This window comes from Cryptotermes secundus, unplaced genomic scaffold (assembly GCF_002891405.2).
Source record: "Cryptotermes secundus unplaced genomic scaffold, Csec_1.0 scaffold599, whole genome shotgun sequence".
Lineage (NCBI taxonomy): Eukaryota > Metazoa > Arthropoda > Insecta > Blattodea > Kalotermitidae > Cryptotermes > Cryptotermes secundus.
In genome coordinates this window covers 948,109-966,469 of record NW_019730109.1, presented here as the reverse complement: position 1 = coordinate 966,469, position 18,361 = coordinate 948,109, and the positions used below count along the sequence as shown (strand labels likewise).

Here is an 18,361-nt window from a genome sequence, read left to right as displayed (position 1 = left end):
CTTGGTGGCCCATAGGGTTATGAGATGTTGAGGTTCCCACATTCTCTAGACAACTGGCTCAAAGATGGCAGCAAGGTTGTCAGCCTTACGCACCAGCCGAAAAGGAAGCTTATCTTAATTCAAAGACACAGCAATGATGCAAATTTGACTAAATATTGTAAAAGATATTGCAAAATGTTATAAAATTAGCCAAAAAACGGTATTATAACGATATCTTAATCTGCTCAGATAATAAAACTAAAATTACTTGGAATAGTATAAAGAATAATTCAAATATCAAATCAAATGGTCATAATATAACTTCAGTTAAGGTAAATGATAATCTATCTTCTAACAGCAAAATTATGACTGAGTAATTTAAAAAATATTTTGTATCAGTTGCTCAAAATATATACACTGATGACCGTAATGCTAAAGTTAAACCTAGTCGGGAAAATCCTATATCTTCCTTATTCAGTGCATTTAAACACCCATTTCCTACTATTAATTTTAAATGTGTATCATATATGGAAATAGAAGACATAATGAACTCACTAAAAATAAAGAATTCATATGGATATGTTGGGATATCAACAAAAATTTTAAGATATAGCATTTCTTACATTTCTTCTCCTCTAACTTATATATGCAACAGAATGTTGGCTACTAGCATTTTTCCAGCAAGACTAAAATTTTCTGAAGTAAGATCTATATTTAAAAGAGGGGATAAGAGTAATGTATCCAATTATAGGCCTATTTCCTTGTTAATGTCATTTTCAAAGATTTTTGAAAAACTAATTTATAATTAAGAAGAAAGTCATCTTCTGGGTTCGGAACTCTGAACAACATGAACAAAGAAACAGGGTTCAGGCTCAACAAGTCATGGAAGCCTCTCGTAAATAATATTTTTATTAATACAATTAAATTTACCAGTTCTTCGTCATGTCATTGACGTCAGTAGCCTGTCCCCTGTAATCATGTCATTGACGTCAGTAGCCTGTCCCCAACCAACCGGTTCTTCTTGTCTACCACAACTTCCTAGTGCTTTTGACCTCAAATTTCCTGGATTCACTGGCCGTTCCCACCCCCCCCCTTAGCACACAACACCATATATGGCCTTAATCGCTCTCCACTGCTCCTATTGATCCGTTCTCCCTAACCACCCCCCCTGCCTACTTCGTATATAAGCAGCGCCTTTCACTTCCTATCACTACAGCTACTGCTCTCTGCATTCCAAGCCATTCAACTGCTCTGAAGATGGAGGCGATACGTTCCTCCGAAACGTCGGCCAAAACGAAGAATACACGGCGCCTAAACCCAGAAGACGACTTTCTTCATAGTCATCGCTGTGAAAACCTCAAAACTTACATAATTTATAATAGATTATATCATCACATTAAACATAATCATATCCTTGCTAATGAACAATTCGGTTTCAAGTCTGGATCATCGATGGACATAGCATCCTATCATTTGATTGATAATATACTGACTGCATTAAACAACAAACTGCTTGTTGGTGGTATTTTTTGTGACCTACAGAAGGCATTTGACTGTGTTAATTATGATATCTTGTTGTCAAAAATGGAATTTTCTGGTATCTCATGAAGAACTTATAATTTAATTAAAACTTATTTACAACAAAGATATCTAAGAATATTAGTTTTTTTTTATTCAAAAAAGTATTACTCTGAATGGGAATTGCTTACTGACGGTGTTCCTCAAGGATCCATACTTGGACCTTTGTTGTTTCTGAGATATGTTAATGACTTCCTTACTGCAATATCTGATATATCCAATCCAGTTTTCTATACTGATGATACTAGTTTGATAATTACAAATCCTGACATTCAAATGATTGGAAAAAATATAAACAGTGCCATACTGCAAATAAATAATGTTTTTTTTAGTAATTTATTATTATTAAATTTGGAAAAAAAATTATTTCCTTCAATTTGTAACTAAAAACTCTAATGTAATAGATCTTCATATACAATATGAGAATAAACAAATTGCTAGTATACATAACATAAAATTTCTAGGACTGACGATTGATAATAATTTACCACTGAATTACCATGTTGAACATATAATACCTAAATTAAATACATCATCTTATTTAATTAGATTTTTTAAATCACTCTTGTCTCTTGAGTCACTAAAGATGGTTTATTTCTCAATAGTTCACTCAATTATATCACATGGTATTATATTTTGGGGCATATCCACTCATAGTAAAATTATATTTAAAATTCAAAAAAGAATAATAAGAATTATTATGGGTTCTAATAGTAGGGACTCCTGCCATGATTTATTTAATAAATTACATATTCTTCCACTCTAGTCTCAATATATATTTTCTCTACTTATGTTTGTTCTTAACAATAAAGAGTTTTTTAAAACAAATTCAGATGTTCATTGGCTTAATACAATATTTAATTATGATTTACATTTTCCAAGGGCAAATTTATCAATATTTCAGAAAGGAGTTAGTTACACTGGTATTAAACTTTTTAATCATCTTCCTTTGGCTCTTAAACAACTTGTAAATGACACCCCTAAATTTAGAGCAGCCTTAAAGAGATTTTTTCTCACAAATTCCTTCTACATCATAGAGGAATATTATTGTTGGAAATAAAGATTTAGATTTTTGCATTTTATTGCTGCTGTTCCATAAAAGGAACACTGTTTACATCATCTGTGCAATTGTATACAGAGCAAATAATTAGAGACATGATTAGACAATTGTGATTGAGAAGGAGGAGTGTGGAACTCATGAAAACGATGTACTTGTTGCCAAGTTGTTGACTGAAGTAAGGAGAGAGTTCTAGTGGCAACAAGTAAAAATAATTGTTTTAAACCTTCTACATCATAGAGGAATATTATTGTTGGAAATAAAGATAATTCTGTAATTGGTTTTATGTTCTTGTAGATTTATTTTAATTACAGATATTGTATACATAACTGACAACATTTATTTTATGATCGCTTGTGTATATATGTATGTATTCATGTATGTTGTTCTGCTATTGCTTATGATACATGTAGTATATTCTGTGACAAGTTCTATATCTTGTGGTCTTGTACCAATGATCGATCTTTGAATGCAATAAATGAAAAGAAAAAAAAAAAGATTTGGCAAATGCACTGGAACACAGCCTTACTGAAATACTGGCACTCACTGTGTGTCTTGCTGCCTTTCCTACTGTTAGCTGGAGTGATAACATTATAGGGTGGAGGTTACTAGTCCCCTTGAAGTACATACCTCTCAGAATTACTCGTAATGATATCTGAATAAAATACAGAACCCGGAATCCTCCTCACACCCAGGGGACACCAAACACCAACTTTTACATCATGTATATGATGTGGATTACCTGTGCTCCAATATCAGTTGTTTTGTATTCACTCAAATAAGATGAAGTCTGACGACAAAAAATGTCAATTCACAATCAGTGGTGCCACTGTGAACTGACTGAAGATACCACATACTGATACTACTGGGTCAGCAAACAGTGCAAAACTGTGGTTTTGCAAGGCCATAGATATAATAATTTTGTCATGGTTCTCATGACATTTCTATTTTTGTTCAAGATACTTAAAAGGCTCACAAGGTAAATGTTTAAGTCAAGCACCATACTGTAAAACATTTCTCCTAATAAAAATCACTGTTGACATTTCAGTTTCCTCTCTAATAACATGCCGGTTGTTTTTCTTTATTGAAAAGATCCTGAATAGTGTAACTGTGTGGAAATTGGCCCTACAAATCTTTCTTCTGTATTTTCTCTAACATGTCTAGTGGAATTAACTTCAAACAACATTCATAGAAGAGACTTGAGGCTCTAATGTAAACTTAGCCATGTCCAATATAAAAGGGAACCTTACAAAACCATAACAAAATTATTGAAATTGTGGCCTCACACAACCACAGTTCACATAGTTTACAAATATATGATCCTAACAGAGATTTTCTTTCAGCTCATGATAGTAAACTTGATCCTGAGGAGACATTTCTTCCAGTTTTATTTGAATACACATATAATCACAGATGATAATATACTGGAGTACAGAAAATCGGTACTTTACACATAAAGTTCAACTCCATGACGTAAAGTCAGTACTTGCTATGCCCCAAATGTACAAGTAAGGCCAAATACAGGCCTTGTGTTAAATGCATATATAAATAATTCTTCAAGATCTATAACATAAATATATTGCAAGTGGGCCAACAGAGTTCACTCTACAGTGCTACCAGCACAGCTGCCTGCGTAAGAAAGGTGGAAACAAATGCAGTGGGAGCACATAGCAGAAAGGCCATGCACTAGCAGATATTAAATGATCTCACGGCTTAGAGACATAACAAGTTCTTCAAGAAGGTGGAAAAATTCAAGTAATTTGGAACAACTTCAACAAATAAAAATATTAGATTTACAAGCTTACAGCTTTAACTCTGCCCACATTGTATCAGGAAATAAGTGGACGAGAAGACTTATGTTGCAGTAATACAAAGGAATCCTCAATGTAAACGTGTCCATTATCTTCACGCACTAGCACTGGCTTTGAACCTAATCAAAAAATGAGAACTGAAGTACTGGTTAACAGACAAACATTAGACTGCCATAAATCTTGCTAAGGCTTTATCAGGACAGTATATAACTATTGTGTAATTTTATAAACCACGTGAAGTATATAGAAGCTCTTAACATTTCTCCAGAAGAGGTCTCAATTCCAGTTAATTTCTGATATAGTGTATCTTTGCACCTGCTGTGTGGGAATACAGAACATGGATCTCCCATTAACACATTTCTTCAGAACAGACCTTGTAGATAGAATGGAGTCTCATTTCCACCAGAAAGAAATCATCTTATATTTCACCGATCTTAATCAAAGGTAAAGATTCTTCAGGAAATATCTGTTGTTTTTTAACTCTCTGCATAACAGTCATTATGTTATGAAATGGACATAAAAAGTTGCAGGGTTTATACTAGATAACATAATAGTACACTGTTGCATCAGCTTCAATTTCATCACACTATTTTGCTCTGAGAGAAAAATTAAAACAAATATGAACTACAAATACTTTAGCAGTTATAAACCTCTCCTCATCTCATCTCTAAAGGACTTCACACTTGATCAACCATTTACAGGAATAATAGACAAACTGATGTTTTACAAAACCAACTTTCTAAAGGAAGTTGCTGCATATTAGAAAGAAGGGAGTACAATCCAGTTTTACTTTCTGTAGTTCTAACCAAGGCATGAGCCATAAATATTCATCTACATTCTAGTTCTTAACCAAATTTTGATTGGACAACTGAAGCTATAACAAAGACACAGTAACTCAGTGAAATAAATGAACTGCTATACACTTCTAGGAGCAAACAGTCAACTGGTTTTCTTACCAATGGCACATTTTTAGAGACATTCGATCCTGACAAGGATTATGTGACACATTCCAGCAACTTGCATTGACCATCAAGAACAGAACAACTGCATAAACTTCAAACCCAGATGATGAAGATTTGAAACAATCCAGGCAAGATACATATCATCCAGATAACTTACCACTGTATTTTATAATACTGTGAAAATACTGGACTTGACTGGGGTGCCACACCACATAAACGCTCAACTGTGAAAAGGTTAAACAGTGAACTGCCTTTCAATGCTCATCACTTCCTTGCAAACATCACATATTCCATCCAGCCAAGAGGTATTCCAACAATTTGCATCAACTTTCAATAACAGAACCTGTACTCAAACCTCAAAACTACATGACGAAATTTTAAAAAATCCAGAAAATGAGAGTATGCTACTTAGTATAGTGCTTCAAAGTAAGAACAGCAAAGCACTGCAAAATGTAGGGCTACAATTTATTCTATACAGGATGGTTCTACAGTCAACTTCCCTGAGTCCCTCTACTCAAACAAGTTACAGCAGACCACAACAGATACGAAAGTTAAAAATGTGAAAAATGTGAATACTATTTTGTGTTAAGACACCACAAGACGGGAATCCAGAAGTTTCATAATCAGATTACAACATCTGGAAACAAAATTTAACAAAGACAAATCAAGGATCTGTAGGAATAAAAAACCTTTAAGAGCCAAACTAACAGCAGTTACAAGTGGTACAGCATCTTCTCTTTCTTAATACAAAGTTCCTTCTTTGAAGTTAAAAAAGACTTAGAAATCTGGCATGTACTCTTTCATACACTTAGCCAACATGCAACCACAGCAAACTCGCAAGTTGTTTCCACTGACATTACATCTTATATGACTGTCAACTGAAGATACGTTTTCCACGAGAATGTGATGTTAGATCCCAAAATCTTAGCAACTCCATCTGAACCTTTACCACTTATTGAAGGCAGGTTACAATCATATAAAAATAATGATATTTCACAGATAAACGATGAAATATGGTTGGGCTCAGACAAGAACAAGGTTCCACAAGCATGAAACTGGGGTAGAGAAATTTGTTTCATTAGAGCAAATCTTGAGCTGACACAAAGTTTGAATGTGATACTACCTTGAGCACTAGCTAGCTATAGGGCCACTTCTGATACCTCATCAGTGTGGTTATGTAACAATAACAACAACATTCTGCCACAAGAATTGTAGTTCTAATAGAATAATCTAATCTCACTGCACAAAAACATTTTGTAAGTATTCTCTGGCAAGTAAAATTATGAGTGAACAAAAGCAGTTCAGGAACCATCCCCATTTGAACGGAAACATCACTGTGGTATTGGACAAAAAGAAAGTTTTGCAATCAGGCTTACAAAACCTGCAAAACTGTGCTCATGGTAGGCAAGCTTGATTGCACCTTAGCATTTACTCAGATAATCATGTGGACATTTCATTTGCTCACAAGGCCAGAAACAATGTACATATATTTCTTCAATTTTCTATTATTTTCTGTACAAAAAGTTCAGATTAACTGTCCACATTTACGTTTTGTTAAAGGTGATATGATCAAATAATTTAAATAGCTGATTGCACTGCTTCTTGTAGGACTGAAATAAAACTGTGCTGATTACAGTGGCTGCATGGATTAAGGCATGAAATATCTTCACTCACTTGAATACTGGGATCATGGGTTTGAATCCTACTTGAGGCATGGATGTCTGTCTGCATTTATTCTGTGTTTGTGTTGTTCTGTATAGGTAGAAGCCTTGGAATGGGCTGATCCCCAGTCTTATCAACTGTGTATAAGATTAAGAAACTGAAGGAAGTGCCCAGGGCCCAAACTGGGTTGTAGAGACATCAGTAATAATAGAAATTAAAATGTATTTAACAAAAAGATCAAAATTATACATTGCATTTAACAGAGCTAAAATTTAAAAGTGAAATTACCTTTAACTGGACAAATTCCATTTGCAAACTATGAAGGATTCTATACAAACAGCATAGTTTTATAATGACATTTTATGTTAAAGCTTTCTCTTTTTAACAATGCAGTTTTTGCTGCCACAGGACACTAGTGTTTTAGAAGTATTCTATAATTCTACCATATGTAAAGTTTTTCACAGCCTGAATATATTCTTTCATCATTTTGATGACATACTCCAATGTTCCAAAGTAAAGACAGCGTACTGGCTGCAAGGCTAAGTAGCAATAGGATAACTGTATTTATGAAAATATTAAGTTAATGAGAGGGTGCTTGACTTACATGATTCTGCAGAATTTTTCTTTAAACATTTTCTCCTGGTTTCTGATGAGGCAGAAAAGCACAGATAATGATAACTGCATAGCACAAACTTACAAGTTACCTTGTAAATGAATCTGTTCAGTGTAAAATATTACTCACCGATACGGAAATCGATGTAACCCTCCCCACCAGACATTACTAACATGGCTGCAGGCTTCTTTGTTTCCAGTGCCTCCAATTCCATGTTCTCTATAAGAGGTGTCTCACTAGTTGCTGCTGACAGACCACCACAACCTGCAGAAACATTCAAAGTATGAACTCCCCTAACAGTATGATAATGTGACATGGCAGATGAAAGCTGGAAGAGCAGGCCCAGAAAAGACATCCACTGCTAGGACATGGCATGATAAACAAATCTCCAAGGTAAAGATTATGATTGCAACAGTTCAGGACATTGTTAGAGGTAGTATTTAAGATGCGCTCTGTGCCGAGGCTATATAAGGAAAACCAATAGGAATGTTCAGTCAGTCATGAATGTGAGGGAGCTGCTGTCATGGGTTAGCTGTGGGAGTTGCCAGCCAGTGAGAATGGGAGCTGTTGAACACAGAAGCCAAGGAATGTAGACTGCTGAGAGCCATAACCGAGCAATGGCTAGTGAAGACAAACTGAGAAGACTTAATACGTGCTACAGAAAATTGTAAAGTACGTGAATCAGCAATATTGCTATACAAGAAATCCAAGTCCCATGTCTAGTCACTAAACTGTGGCAATATTATACTTGCTAACTTAAAAAAAGGAAAATTTCACTCTCATTTTTCTTTATTTCACTGAGTTAATTTTTCATGCTTAGTGAGAAGTATATTTTCTGGTTAGTACGAAGTGTATTCCCAGACCAGACTGAGACCATGGAAAGTACTTCAACTGATAAACTCCTTTCGCATCTCCCTTCAGCTATCATTCTGTAGCATACTTTCCTTACTTCCTTGCACGTGTTCAGTCATTCTGTTCACATGACCCAGAAGCACAGAGTGCAAATGCTTGCCACTCTAATTACTGTGGCATATAGATCCACTGCCAAGCGGTGACTCTGTAAACAATGATCATTTCTGGGCAACAACTCGAAAAACATGTTCCTGCAGCAACGAGTACACATGCAACAACAGAGTTACTGTTGGAAATGGTATGCTTCTGCATGGACCATGCCAAGATGTTATAAGCAAGGGACAATGTCAGTTGTTAGGCAGTTCTGCATGGGAGGCTGTGAAGACAGGATGTGAGAGCATGACACTGATGAATTTCCACTGTTAGAAGCTGTTACCAAGGAAGGGTACAGCAGGCTGGAAAAGGCTTAGTGGGTGCTGTGGTGATTTGTGAATTGTGGATATTAATAATGGCGCTGTAACTGCTTGTAGTTCTGAGTTGTGGGTATCAGCGATCAATAAATCCATTCACCAATTCAAACCCTGTCTACAGTCACAGCCATACACATGACAACATGTTACATATCACGACTACTACTAGTACTAACAGAATTGGTATTAGCATTTTTAATACACTGTCAGAATATCAGTAACAGTATTAGAAGTATTAGTATTACCAGTAGTATTATTAGTACTGTCTTCTTGGGAAGAACTTCCTACTCAAATTCTGATTTTGTCTAAATCAAATGTCAAAAATTGACCACTACTGTAATGTAGTCTATGAACAATACTTCATTAAGTTTGTTGGCATGTTTATGATCCATCTCCATACCANAGTTGCTGCTGACAGACCACCACAACCTGCAGAAACATTCAAAGTATGAACTCCCCTAACAGTATGATAATGTGACATGGCAGATGAAAGCTGAAAGAGCAGGCCCAGAAAAGACATCCACTGCTAGGACATGGCATGATAAACAAATCTCCAAGGTAAAGATTATGATTGCAACAGTTCAGGACATTGTTAGAGGTAGTGTTTAAGATGCGCTCTGTGCCGAGGCTATATAAGGAAAACCAATAGGAATGTTCAGTCAGTCATGAATGTGAGGGAGCTGCTGTCATGGGTTAGCTGTGGGAGTTGCCAGCCAGTGAGAATGGGAGCTGTTGAACACAGAAGCCAAGGAATGTAGACTGCTGAGAGCCATAACCGAGCAATGGCTAGTGAAGACAAACTGAGAAGACTTAATACGTGCTACAGAAAATTGTAAAGTACGTGAATCAGCTTCAGAACAAATAAAGACACAATGATAACTGGATCAAGAACAACAGCCCTCAAGCAAAAATATTGAAGTTTTAATTGTTTTTATAGATTTTTAATGATTTTTAATAGAGAACATTTATTTTAAGTGGGAGATATCACATTTACATGTGATGTGTGAAGTTGCACATACTACACAGTGAAACCATTTTAGCAAATAGTGAAACTTGATGATGACCACGCACAGCCAAAACATGTAGTGGAAAGAGGGATAATAAATGGGTTGCACTGTAGATGGAAGTATAGTGTGTGTGAATGAAGAGTATATTAATGCAACAGGATGCTTAAATATGGTATCATGGTATAGTATTGCCAACATCTCAGAAATTAGCTGGACACCATGCAGATATCAAGGATGGGACGAAAACAAACAGTGCAAAGGCAGGTTGGGCTCTACAATATGATATTTACACCACATTTCACGAAAATCTGCAAAGTGGTCTCAAAGTTATTATGACAGAAGAGACACATGGACATGACGATACCAAAAGCTTGTATTTCCTTACAAATAAGCATTGCAGGTTATAGGAGATTAAATGATTGGGGTAAGGATTAAAACAATTTTATCCAAAACAAATGCATCTGAATACAAAAACAAGAAATGGAATTTCACAGATAGATGTCAAAAAACCATTCACTGTTCAGAGAATCAGATATGTCTGTGTGAATTTTGAGAACTAAACAAAGCTTATTGTCAGTAGTGTGCAATTTGAATGCTTACCTGGAACAGCAACAAAGAACTTGACAGCATCTCGATGACCATGAAATGAAAGCTGTGCCTGTGCCATGGAGCAGTATGGGATAAAGCTGCCAGGAGTCAGTTTGCTACCTGAGCTGTCAGTATATACACGTACCACTCCACCAGGCATACTTCTGTGGGCTCCTTGTGGGTTGTTACTCACATTTCTTGCTCCGGCACCTAAGAAAGAAATGCAGAGATCATGTAAACACTGCCTCCATGTCATAAGTTCACTGGATTCCCAAATGTTACTAAGAGGGTGAAGAAATTACCTTAAGCATCATCAAGTTAACATAAAACCTTCCTGTGGCCATATGAACCAAGTATATGACTTAAGATCCTATTTCACTAACACAAATCCATTATGTATTTTTTGCCAGTCCCTTGTCATTTCATATCTATGACCAAATACCTTCCTTAGCACTACATTATCACACATCCCCTGTGTTCTTTCCCCACCAGTGTTACAACCCAGAACACTATACATTTCTTAAATTAATTTGTGCCTCTACAGAAGTTTCTACTTTTATCTTTCAAATATCCCCCACCCCTTTTTTGTTCATTGCAACTCTACTAGTTTCTCATCTTATTATGCATTCTGTTGTCTCTCAGCAAGTGTTAAACATAATGCAAGTCTTATAAGTATGAAGGAAAAAGCACAATGTAATAGAAACCTACATTATAAGCATGTGACCCAAAATTACAGGGGCATTCTCCATAACTACTCCTGTAACTCTTCTTGTATCAACAGATCTGATTAAATTTCAATTATTTTCATCAGATTAGGCTCTAAATTGCAAAAAACTAATAACAAATTGCCAATTGGTATTGCTTTATTTTTTCTTTCACTCAGCACTAAATTTCTACCTTCCTATCACTTATAACGCTTCACTAAGACAAACAATCACAACACTATCTTCCTGAATGTGGTGCTACACACTCCGGTAGAAGTTTACTTTCCACTGGATTATATGGCATAACCTCACAGGTGATATTCTACCAGAGTGAAGAGGATACTGACTCTGAGTCTGCACCATGAGAACCTCAAATCCAATAATATACAAGATCTACTTGCTTACTCCACCTAAATAAGAGGCCTGTTTTACTCCTCCCTCCAGTAATCAGTCGGACAGACACTTTCCACAACACTCTTCACCATAATAAAACACTCTACTAACACAATTCAGTCATCGTCATCATGACCATCATTCCCAGTGGCAGGTCTAATGACACATGTTATAAATACTACAAAACAGAATTATTTCATAAATTCTTTTTACTTGTAGTTTCTACATACAATGTTCTTGTCATTCCTATCAGAGTTCACGATTCTCAGGAACATTAACTCACACATACAGAGTAACACAATGAAACTACATATTTATAGACTACTGTAAAATACATGACTCCCCAAATTTATGTATCTATATACTTCATGCAAAAAAATATTATTAATTGCAGTTTCTAACAAAGTACAGAAGAGCTTCTGTACATTACCTGCAATGGTAAAGAAATACACACTGGATGTGTATGTAATGATTTTATTAATTATGTTATACTGAATTTTTAATGTATATATCCTGTAACCTTATGTAATAATTCTCACAGCATTAAATGGAGCATTTCCTAGGGAACCAGAATGTATAACTGTACATTTAACAAAGAACTTCAAAATATTACTCTGTACATGTCATTTGTGAATCTGATAATTAGAGTAAAGACATGTGTTGACAGAACAAACTCTAAACTCTTTGCACACTTAGCCTTAAGCAGTTCAAATCTGGGTATTGTTGACAAGGTTATTTTTATGTCCACTCAAAAATAGGAAAACCTCTAATTTAGATGCATGTTTTACATGAAATTAGCTCTTATCATCAGACCCTTGCCAAATTTGATTGGAAAATGTTTTACTGTTGGAGTTCCACTTCAACAAAAGCCAATATTCAGACACTGAAGAAGTGCATACTCTCCGCACAGATTTTGAATTACATTAATATTACAAATATTTTATACAATCAAGCACAAAAGTACCTTTCTTCACCCTGTTGGTCAGTCTGGGCTTCCACTACTTAACAGGCAAATTTAATTCTTACACTCAGTTTTCACTGCTATATTTGTCAGAATTAAAAATGTTCCTGTCAAATCTAAATGTTGATATATCTTTCACATACCGTTCTTTCATGTGACACAGCAGTTTTCTCAAAAAGGGCTGAAAGAGTCTAAAATAAGCTGCCTGATGCCCTCCATATTTAGCATTAATATGAAGCATATATGACTTGTGTAATACAGAAAAAGCACACTTTGTCAAATTTAGAGAATAACAAGTTCAGAACTTGGTATGCAGAATCTGATACCTGAATATCAGCAGTACGATTCTGACAGAACTGAAGTTTTGACTTAACCAACATGATGCATTAGCAAACATGTAACAAACTGTGATTTTTATTTTTCAATAAAATATTTTAAACAAATCTAGTTTATCTATTGCAGAATGTATTAGTTTCAGATGACTGAAATGTCAGTACTCACTTTCAGAAAGAGGAACTGAAATAATAACTCCATTGCCGGTTCCAATCCACAGGCGACTGGAAGAAATGAGTAATGCTGTGATCCGCACAAAGGAGAATCCCAGCTTCCCTGTACCTGCCATAACATAAATGATGCAATATTTCTAATTCAACTTCTAAGGAGACGACCTTTCCTAGTCAACTTTCCCTACTTTATGAGGAACTGCTGTCTTCACCTTCTGGGCAAAAGTTCTATCATGAAGATGGAAGAAGCCAGCTTCTCTGAAAAGTTAGCAAGCACCTACTAGACTATATGGTACACAAATCACAAGGCAAAAAACTAAATATATAAACTGTCACAATGTGCCCCTTAGTTACAGAGATACATATTTTCAAAAAGTTGTATAGCTGGCTTTGGCACCATTTATCGAACAGGCCCCACAGAGCAACCACTAGTCACTCTGCTTTACAAAATTTGGGGGTACACTAATATTTACATGCAGACTGTTTCCACAAATTTACAAGTATCACCAGAGCCATCACATGAATTCACAGTTTTCATAATTTTTGCTCATCACAAAATGATCAAATCAATAACAATCAGATGGGCATGGTATGTATATTTGTTCATAAGGAATTATGTTTTAGTCATGTTGATTTATCAACCTACTGTGTGTAAAAAAATTTAGAATTATGTTCTGTTAAAATAGAATCTAATGGTCTGGGTTTAGTTGTTGACTTCTGTCAATTCTTGAATCTGTTAGAATAAGTTTTGTTGTTTTTGTATAAACCATCTATTGAATTATTATTATGTGGAGATTTTAATGTTGATTATTTACTAAACGATAACTGTAAACAGCAATTGTCTGTATTACTTAACACATTCAATATGATACACACTGTTAATTTCCCGACTAGACTGCAAAATAATCACACTTCAGCTATTGACAACATTTTAGTAGATAAATCAAGATTATCTTCTTGTATAACATTACCCCTATGTAATGCACTGTCTGATCATGAGGCACAATGTTTCATACTTGATAAATATTTTTTTCTACTAATAAAATTAACAATAAATCAAGATCTAGTTATAAATCTATATTACTATTAATTATTTCACTGAAAAGCTATCTTATGAAAAATGGAATTAAGTTTATCTTAATACTGATGTTAAATGTGCTTTTAATAAATTTTTATCTATATTTTTAAACATTTATGTATCAAGCTTCCCTGTTCTCTACTTGAGCAATAACAATGATAAAAGTTGGATTACTACTGGTATAAAGACATCTTGTAAATGTAAAAGATTTTTATGTAAGTTAATTGAATATAAACGATCCAAAAGTAAAAACTTATTATAAAAAGTATTGTCTTATTTTAAGGAAAGTAATTTATGAAGCAAAAAATTATAATATAATCAGTTAATTGAAATTTCTAATAATAGAAATAAAACAGCATGGAATATTATAAGAAATGTATTGCATAAATCCACCAGTGACAATTATATGCCAGTTATGTTTAAAATGGATAACAGGAACATTCAATCTAAAGATGTAGCTGATGCTTTCAATGAGTATTGTTTGAATATTGTTCATAGTCTGCAAACGCATCCAGATAAAACTAATTCACCTCTTAAATTATATTTAAGCATTCTGTTGCATTATACACTTCTATATGTAATAATACAAATGCCATCATGAGTGCAACAATTTATTTTATTGTAGATCTTTGTCTTTTCTTCCTCTACACTATATGTTTTGGCCATAATTGACCATCATCAGGTGTATTATTCACTTCATAGCTGTAGCACTGCACACAGTCCAAAATCTAAAACATCAGCCTGTCAGTTTTGTTTTAAAATCTCGCCAACACACGCTTGTCAATTTGATTTTAGAATTACAGTCTAAAATCTGAAGTTCAAAACAAAACTGACAGGCTGATGTTTTAGATTTTGGACTGTGTGCAGTGTTACAGCTATGAAGTGAAAAATACACCTGATGATGGCCAATTACGGCCGAAACATGTAGTGTAGAGGAAGAAAAGACAAAGATCTACAATCAAATAAATTGTTGCTTTCATGATGGCATTTGTATTATTTCACCTCTTAAATTATTAAAGAACGCTTATCAGCCTATTTTTCAGAGTATGAAAGTAATCCCTGTAACCAAAGGAGAAATTATTAATATAATTTATTATTTAAAATCAAAGAAGTCCTCTGGTTATGATGGGATTTCATCTAAAATATTAAGACTTTGTAGCATCTTTATAAGTGCGCCTCTTTCCTACATCTGTAATATGCATATCATTACTGGTGTATTTCCTGAATGCTTGAAGTATGCTGTTATTAAGTCCCTGTATAAGAAAGGAGATAAGGTTGATATTACAAACTACAGCCTAATTTCTATGTTGACCGTATTTAGTAAAATTACGGAACAAGTTATGCATTGTAGATTGAGTCAGCATCTACAAGTCAATAATATTCTGGCGCAGGAACAATTTGCCTTTGGGAAAAATTTCTCAACAGACCATTCTGCTTTCTCTTTTATGACTGGCATACTTCAGGCCTGGAATGACAAACTGCAAACTGCAGGGATTTTTTGTGACCTTGCTAAGACTTTTGACTGTGTTAATTATGAGATATTGACATCTATACTAGAGTATTATGGTGTCCGGGGTTGTATATTAAATTGGTTCAAATCATATCTATTGGATAGAAAACAAAAGTGTGTGCATTAAAAATAACGATGGTCAGGGCTATTTTTCATCTTGGGAAAAAGTTAAGCAAGGTTATTAGATTTGCTCTAAAACAGCAGTTGCAACAGCAGTTTCTAGCGGGAATTTGTTTATGAATGAAGTTCCTGTGATAAAATTTTTGGGTCTGCACATTGATAAGAATTTGGATTGGAAGAGTCATGTAGAGTATATTCTCCCTTAACTTAGTTCAGCTATTTTTGTAATTAATCTTATTTTATGAGTAAAAACATTTTACGAATGGTGTATTTTTCTTATGTCCCCTCTATTCTTAAGTGTGGAATAATTTTCTGGGGCAACTCAATGAAAAATGTTAGAGTTTTTAAATCACAAAAAAGTAATAAGGATTATATCTGGAGTGGGACCTAGAGACTCATGTAGAGATCTTTTTAAGAAATTGAAAATACTGAAATTGTCATGTGAATACATTCTCTCGTTGATGATGTTTCTGATTGATAATCAAACTAAATTTTGTTCAGGTCTAGATGTTCATGGTTTGAATACAAGAAATCAAAAGCAGTTATACTTGCCAAACGCGAATCTTTCTGCTTTTCAGAAAGGTACTATGTTTACTGCTATTAATCTATTCAACAGATTGCCCATAACCATTCAAAGCCTTAAAGAGGATAGAATTAGTTTTAAAAATAAGCTGTCTTTATATCTTATGAATAATTCCTCTTATACCGTTTCTGAATATGTGGAGCATAACACGAACAATTAGTTTTAATTATTCTGTTACCTGTGTTTGTTTAAATTTTCTGTATTTGTTTTTTTGATATGACGACCTTCATGTCCATTTGTTTTCGACTTATGAAATGAAATGTATGTATGTAGCACATATGTAAGAGATGAAATATGCATATAAAATTTTATTCAGAAAGTTAGGAACTACTTGGGAGACCTAGGTGCAGATATAATAATATTATAATGGCTCTTACAGAAATACATGAACTGGATTCCAGTGGTTCAGGGTAGAATTCAGTGGTCAGTCCTTGTGACATGTGAAAGAATATTTGAGTTCCATAAAATTGGGACAATCTTTTTAACTATCCAAGCAACTATTAGCTTTCTGAGAAGTATTCTACTCCATGGAGTTAGCTGTTACTATATAAAATTTCAAGAACATATATAAAGTGACACTAATATTGCCCTCACTTTGCACAGCTGCAATAATGGTACTGATTAAAGCAGAACTTCAGCAAAAAAATATGTAACATGGCATGTACTTGCAAGCTGTTCACAATGAATTTAATAAAAATCTAATTGCCAGAGAGTTCTTAGGGAAAGGACAAACACATGAATGGATACACCATGAGCATATTTTCCATACAAATAAGGCTAGAAAATTATCATCCTTAAAGAACACTTCCATCCATTCTGAGCTATCATATATTAAACCTGTATATGTTAATCCCCACATCTCCTTCACAATCTCCAATACTCTCGCATTTCTAAAATACACTTAGCTGGATGTGCCAGTCTCCAAGTACTCATCACATCTTATGATGATCACTAAGTCAAAACCAGGGAAAGTCTGACAGACTGCACTACAGACTTGTGCAATTTAACACACATATCAAATGTAAATTGCCATAAGGGATGTGTATCTGCTATTACAAGAACTACAGAAACCACTACCATGTTCTCAGCCCAGATCCCCTGTTATAAGAACTTCTGGAACTTGAGTAGCTGATTAAGATTTATGTTTACATTAATAGCAATAAGCCCAACAGTATCCATGCTACATAAAAATTTTCAGCCTTCACATATCAGGGAGTAATTTTCTGTTTCTTACATATTAAATTCTACTAAACAACCTCAAAGATTATTACCTAAGACTATAAAGGTGTGGACTAGAGAAACGATTGAACCAAGCATGGCATGCTCAGCTAATAAACTGACTACCAAATTTAGTATATATAGAGACCCATGCTTTCATATTTACCATAAAACAGTAAACTTATAAATTACAGTTTCATCACAAGGAAAAGAAAACATTTCCAGCAATGCTGAGTGATGCAGAGTATATCTGGATATACTGTACATAATATTTTATTTCAGAACCTATAAACGTTTTGGAAATACTTTTTATACAAAAAAAATAACACTATAATATTTTGGAAGGTATTTTCTTTCAAATGCAGTTTTACTAGAATATGCTGGCAGGAAGAGTTCCAAATACATAAACATTTTTTCAATAGTCATACAATTTCTACGAGGGTCGTACTGAAAGTGATGAGCAACATTTTTTTGTTAAGTAACATGAATTGAATTGAATTGAATTTATTTACATTCTATAAATCCTAAGCAGGTTAGTACCTTTGGATACAGAACAAGTCAAAAGGTTACATACATAAGTACCGGCAATTTTAGCTTAAAAATTAATATAACTTAATTTTACATCATTCTCTATTTACATTGAAGTATTCATCTAAAGAGTAGAAGGAATGAGCATGTAGATAATTCTTTAACTCTGATTTAAACTTTTTAG

General features: G+C 34.3%; 1 protein-coding gene across 12 annotated transcripts in view; it reads right to left on the bottom strand.

Moving 5' to 3' along the window:
* LOC111866169 (C-Jun-amino-terminal kinase-interacting protein 4) overlaps nt 1-18,361 on the bottom strand; it is a 114,403-nt gene that overhangs the window by 14,302 nt on the left and 81,740 nt on the right. For all 12 annotated transcript variants that reach the window (XM_023854838.2, XM_023854840.2, XM_023854842.2 and 9 more), the window contains 3 exons: nt 13,139-13,252; nt 10,592-10,789; nt 7,792-7,926 (listed from right to left, as the gene is read on the bottom strand). In XM_023854838.2, coding sequence (XP_023710606.1) covers nt 7,792-7,926; nt 10,592-10,789; nt 13,139-13,252 — 447 coding nt within the window. The remainder of the gene's footprint in view (nt 1-7,791; nt 7,927-10,591; nt 10,790-13,138; nt 13,253-18,361) is intronic.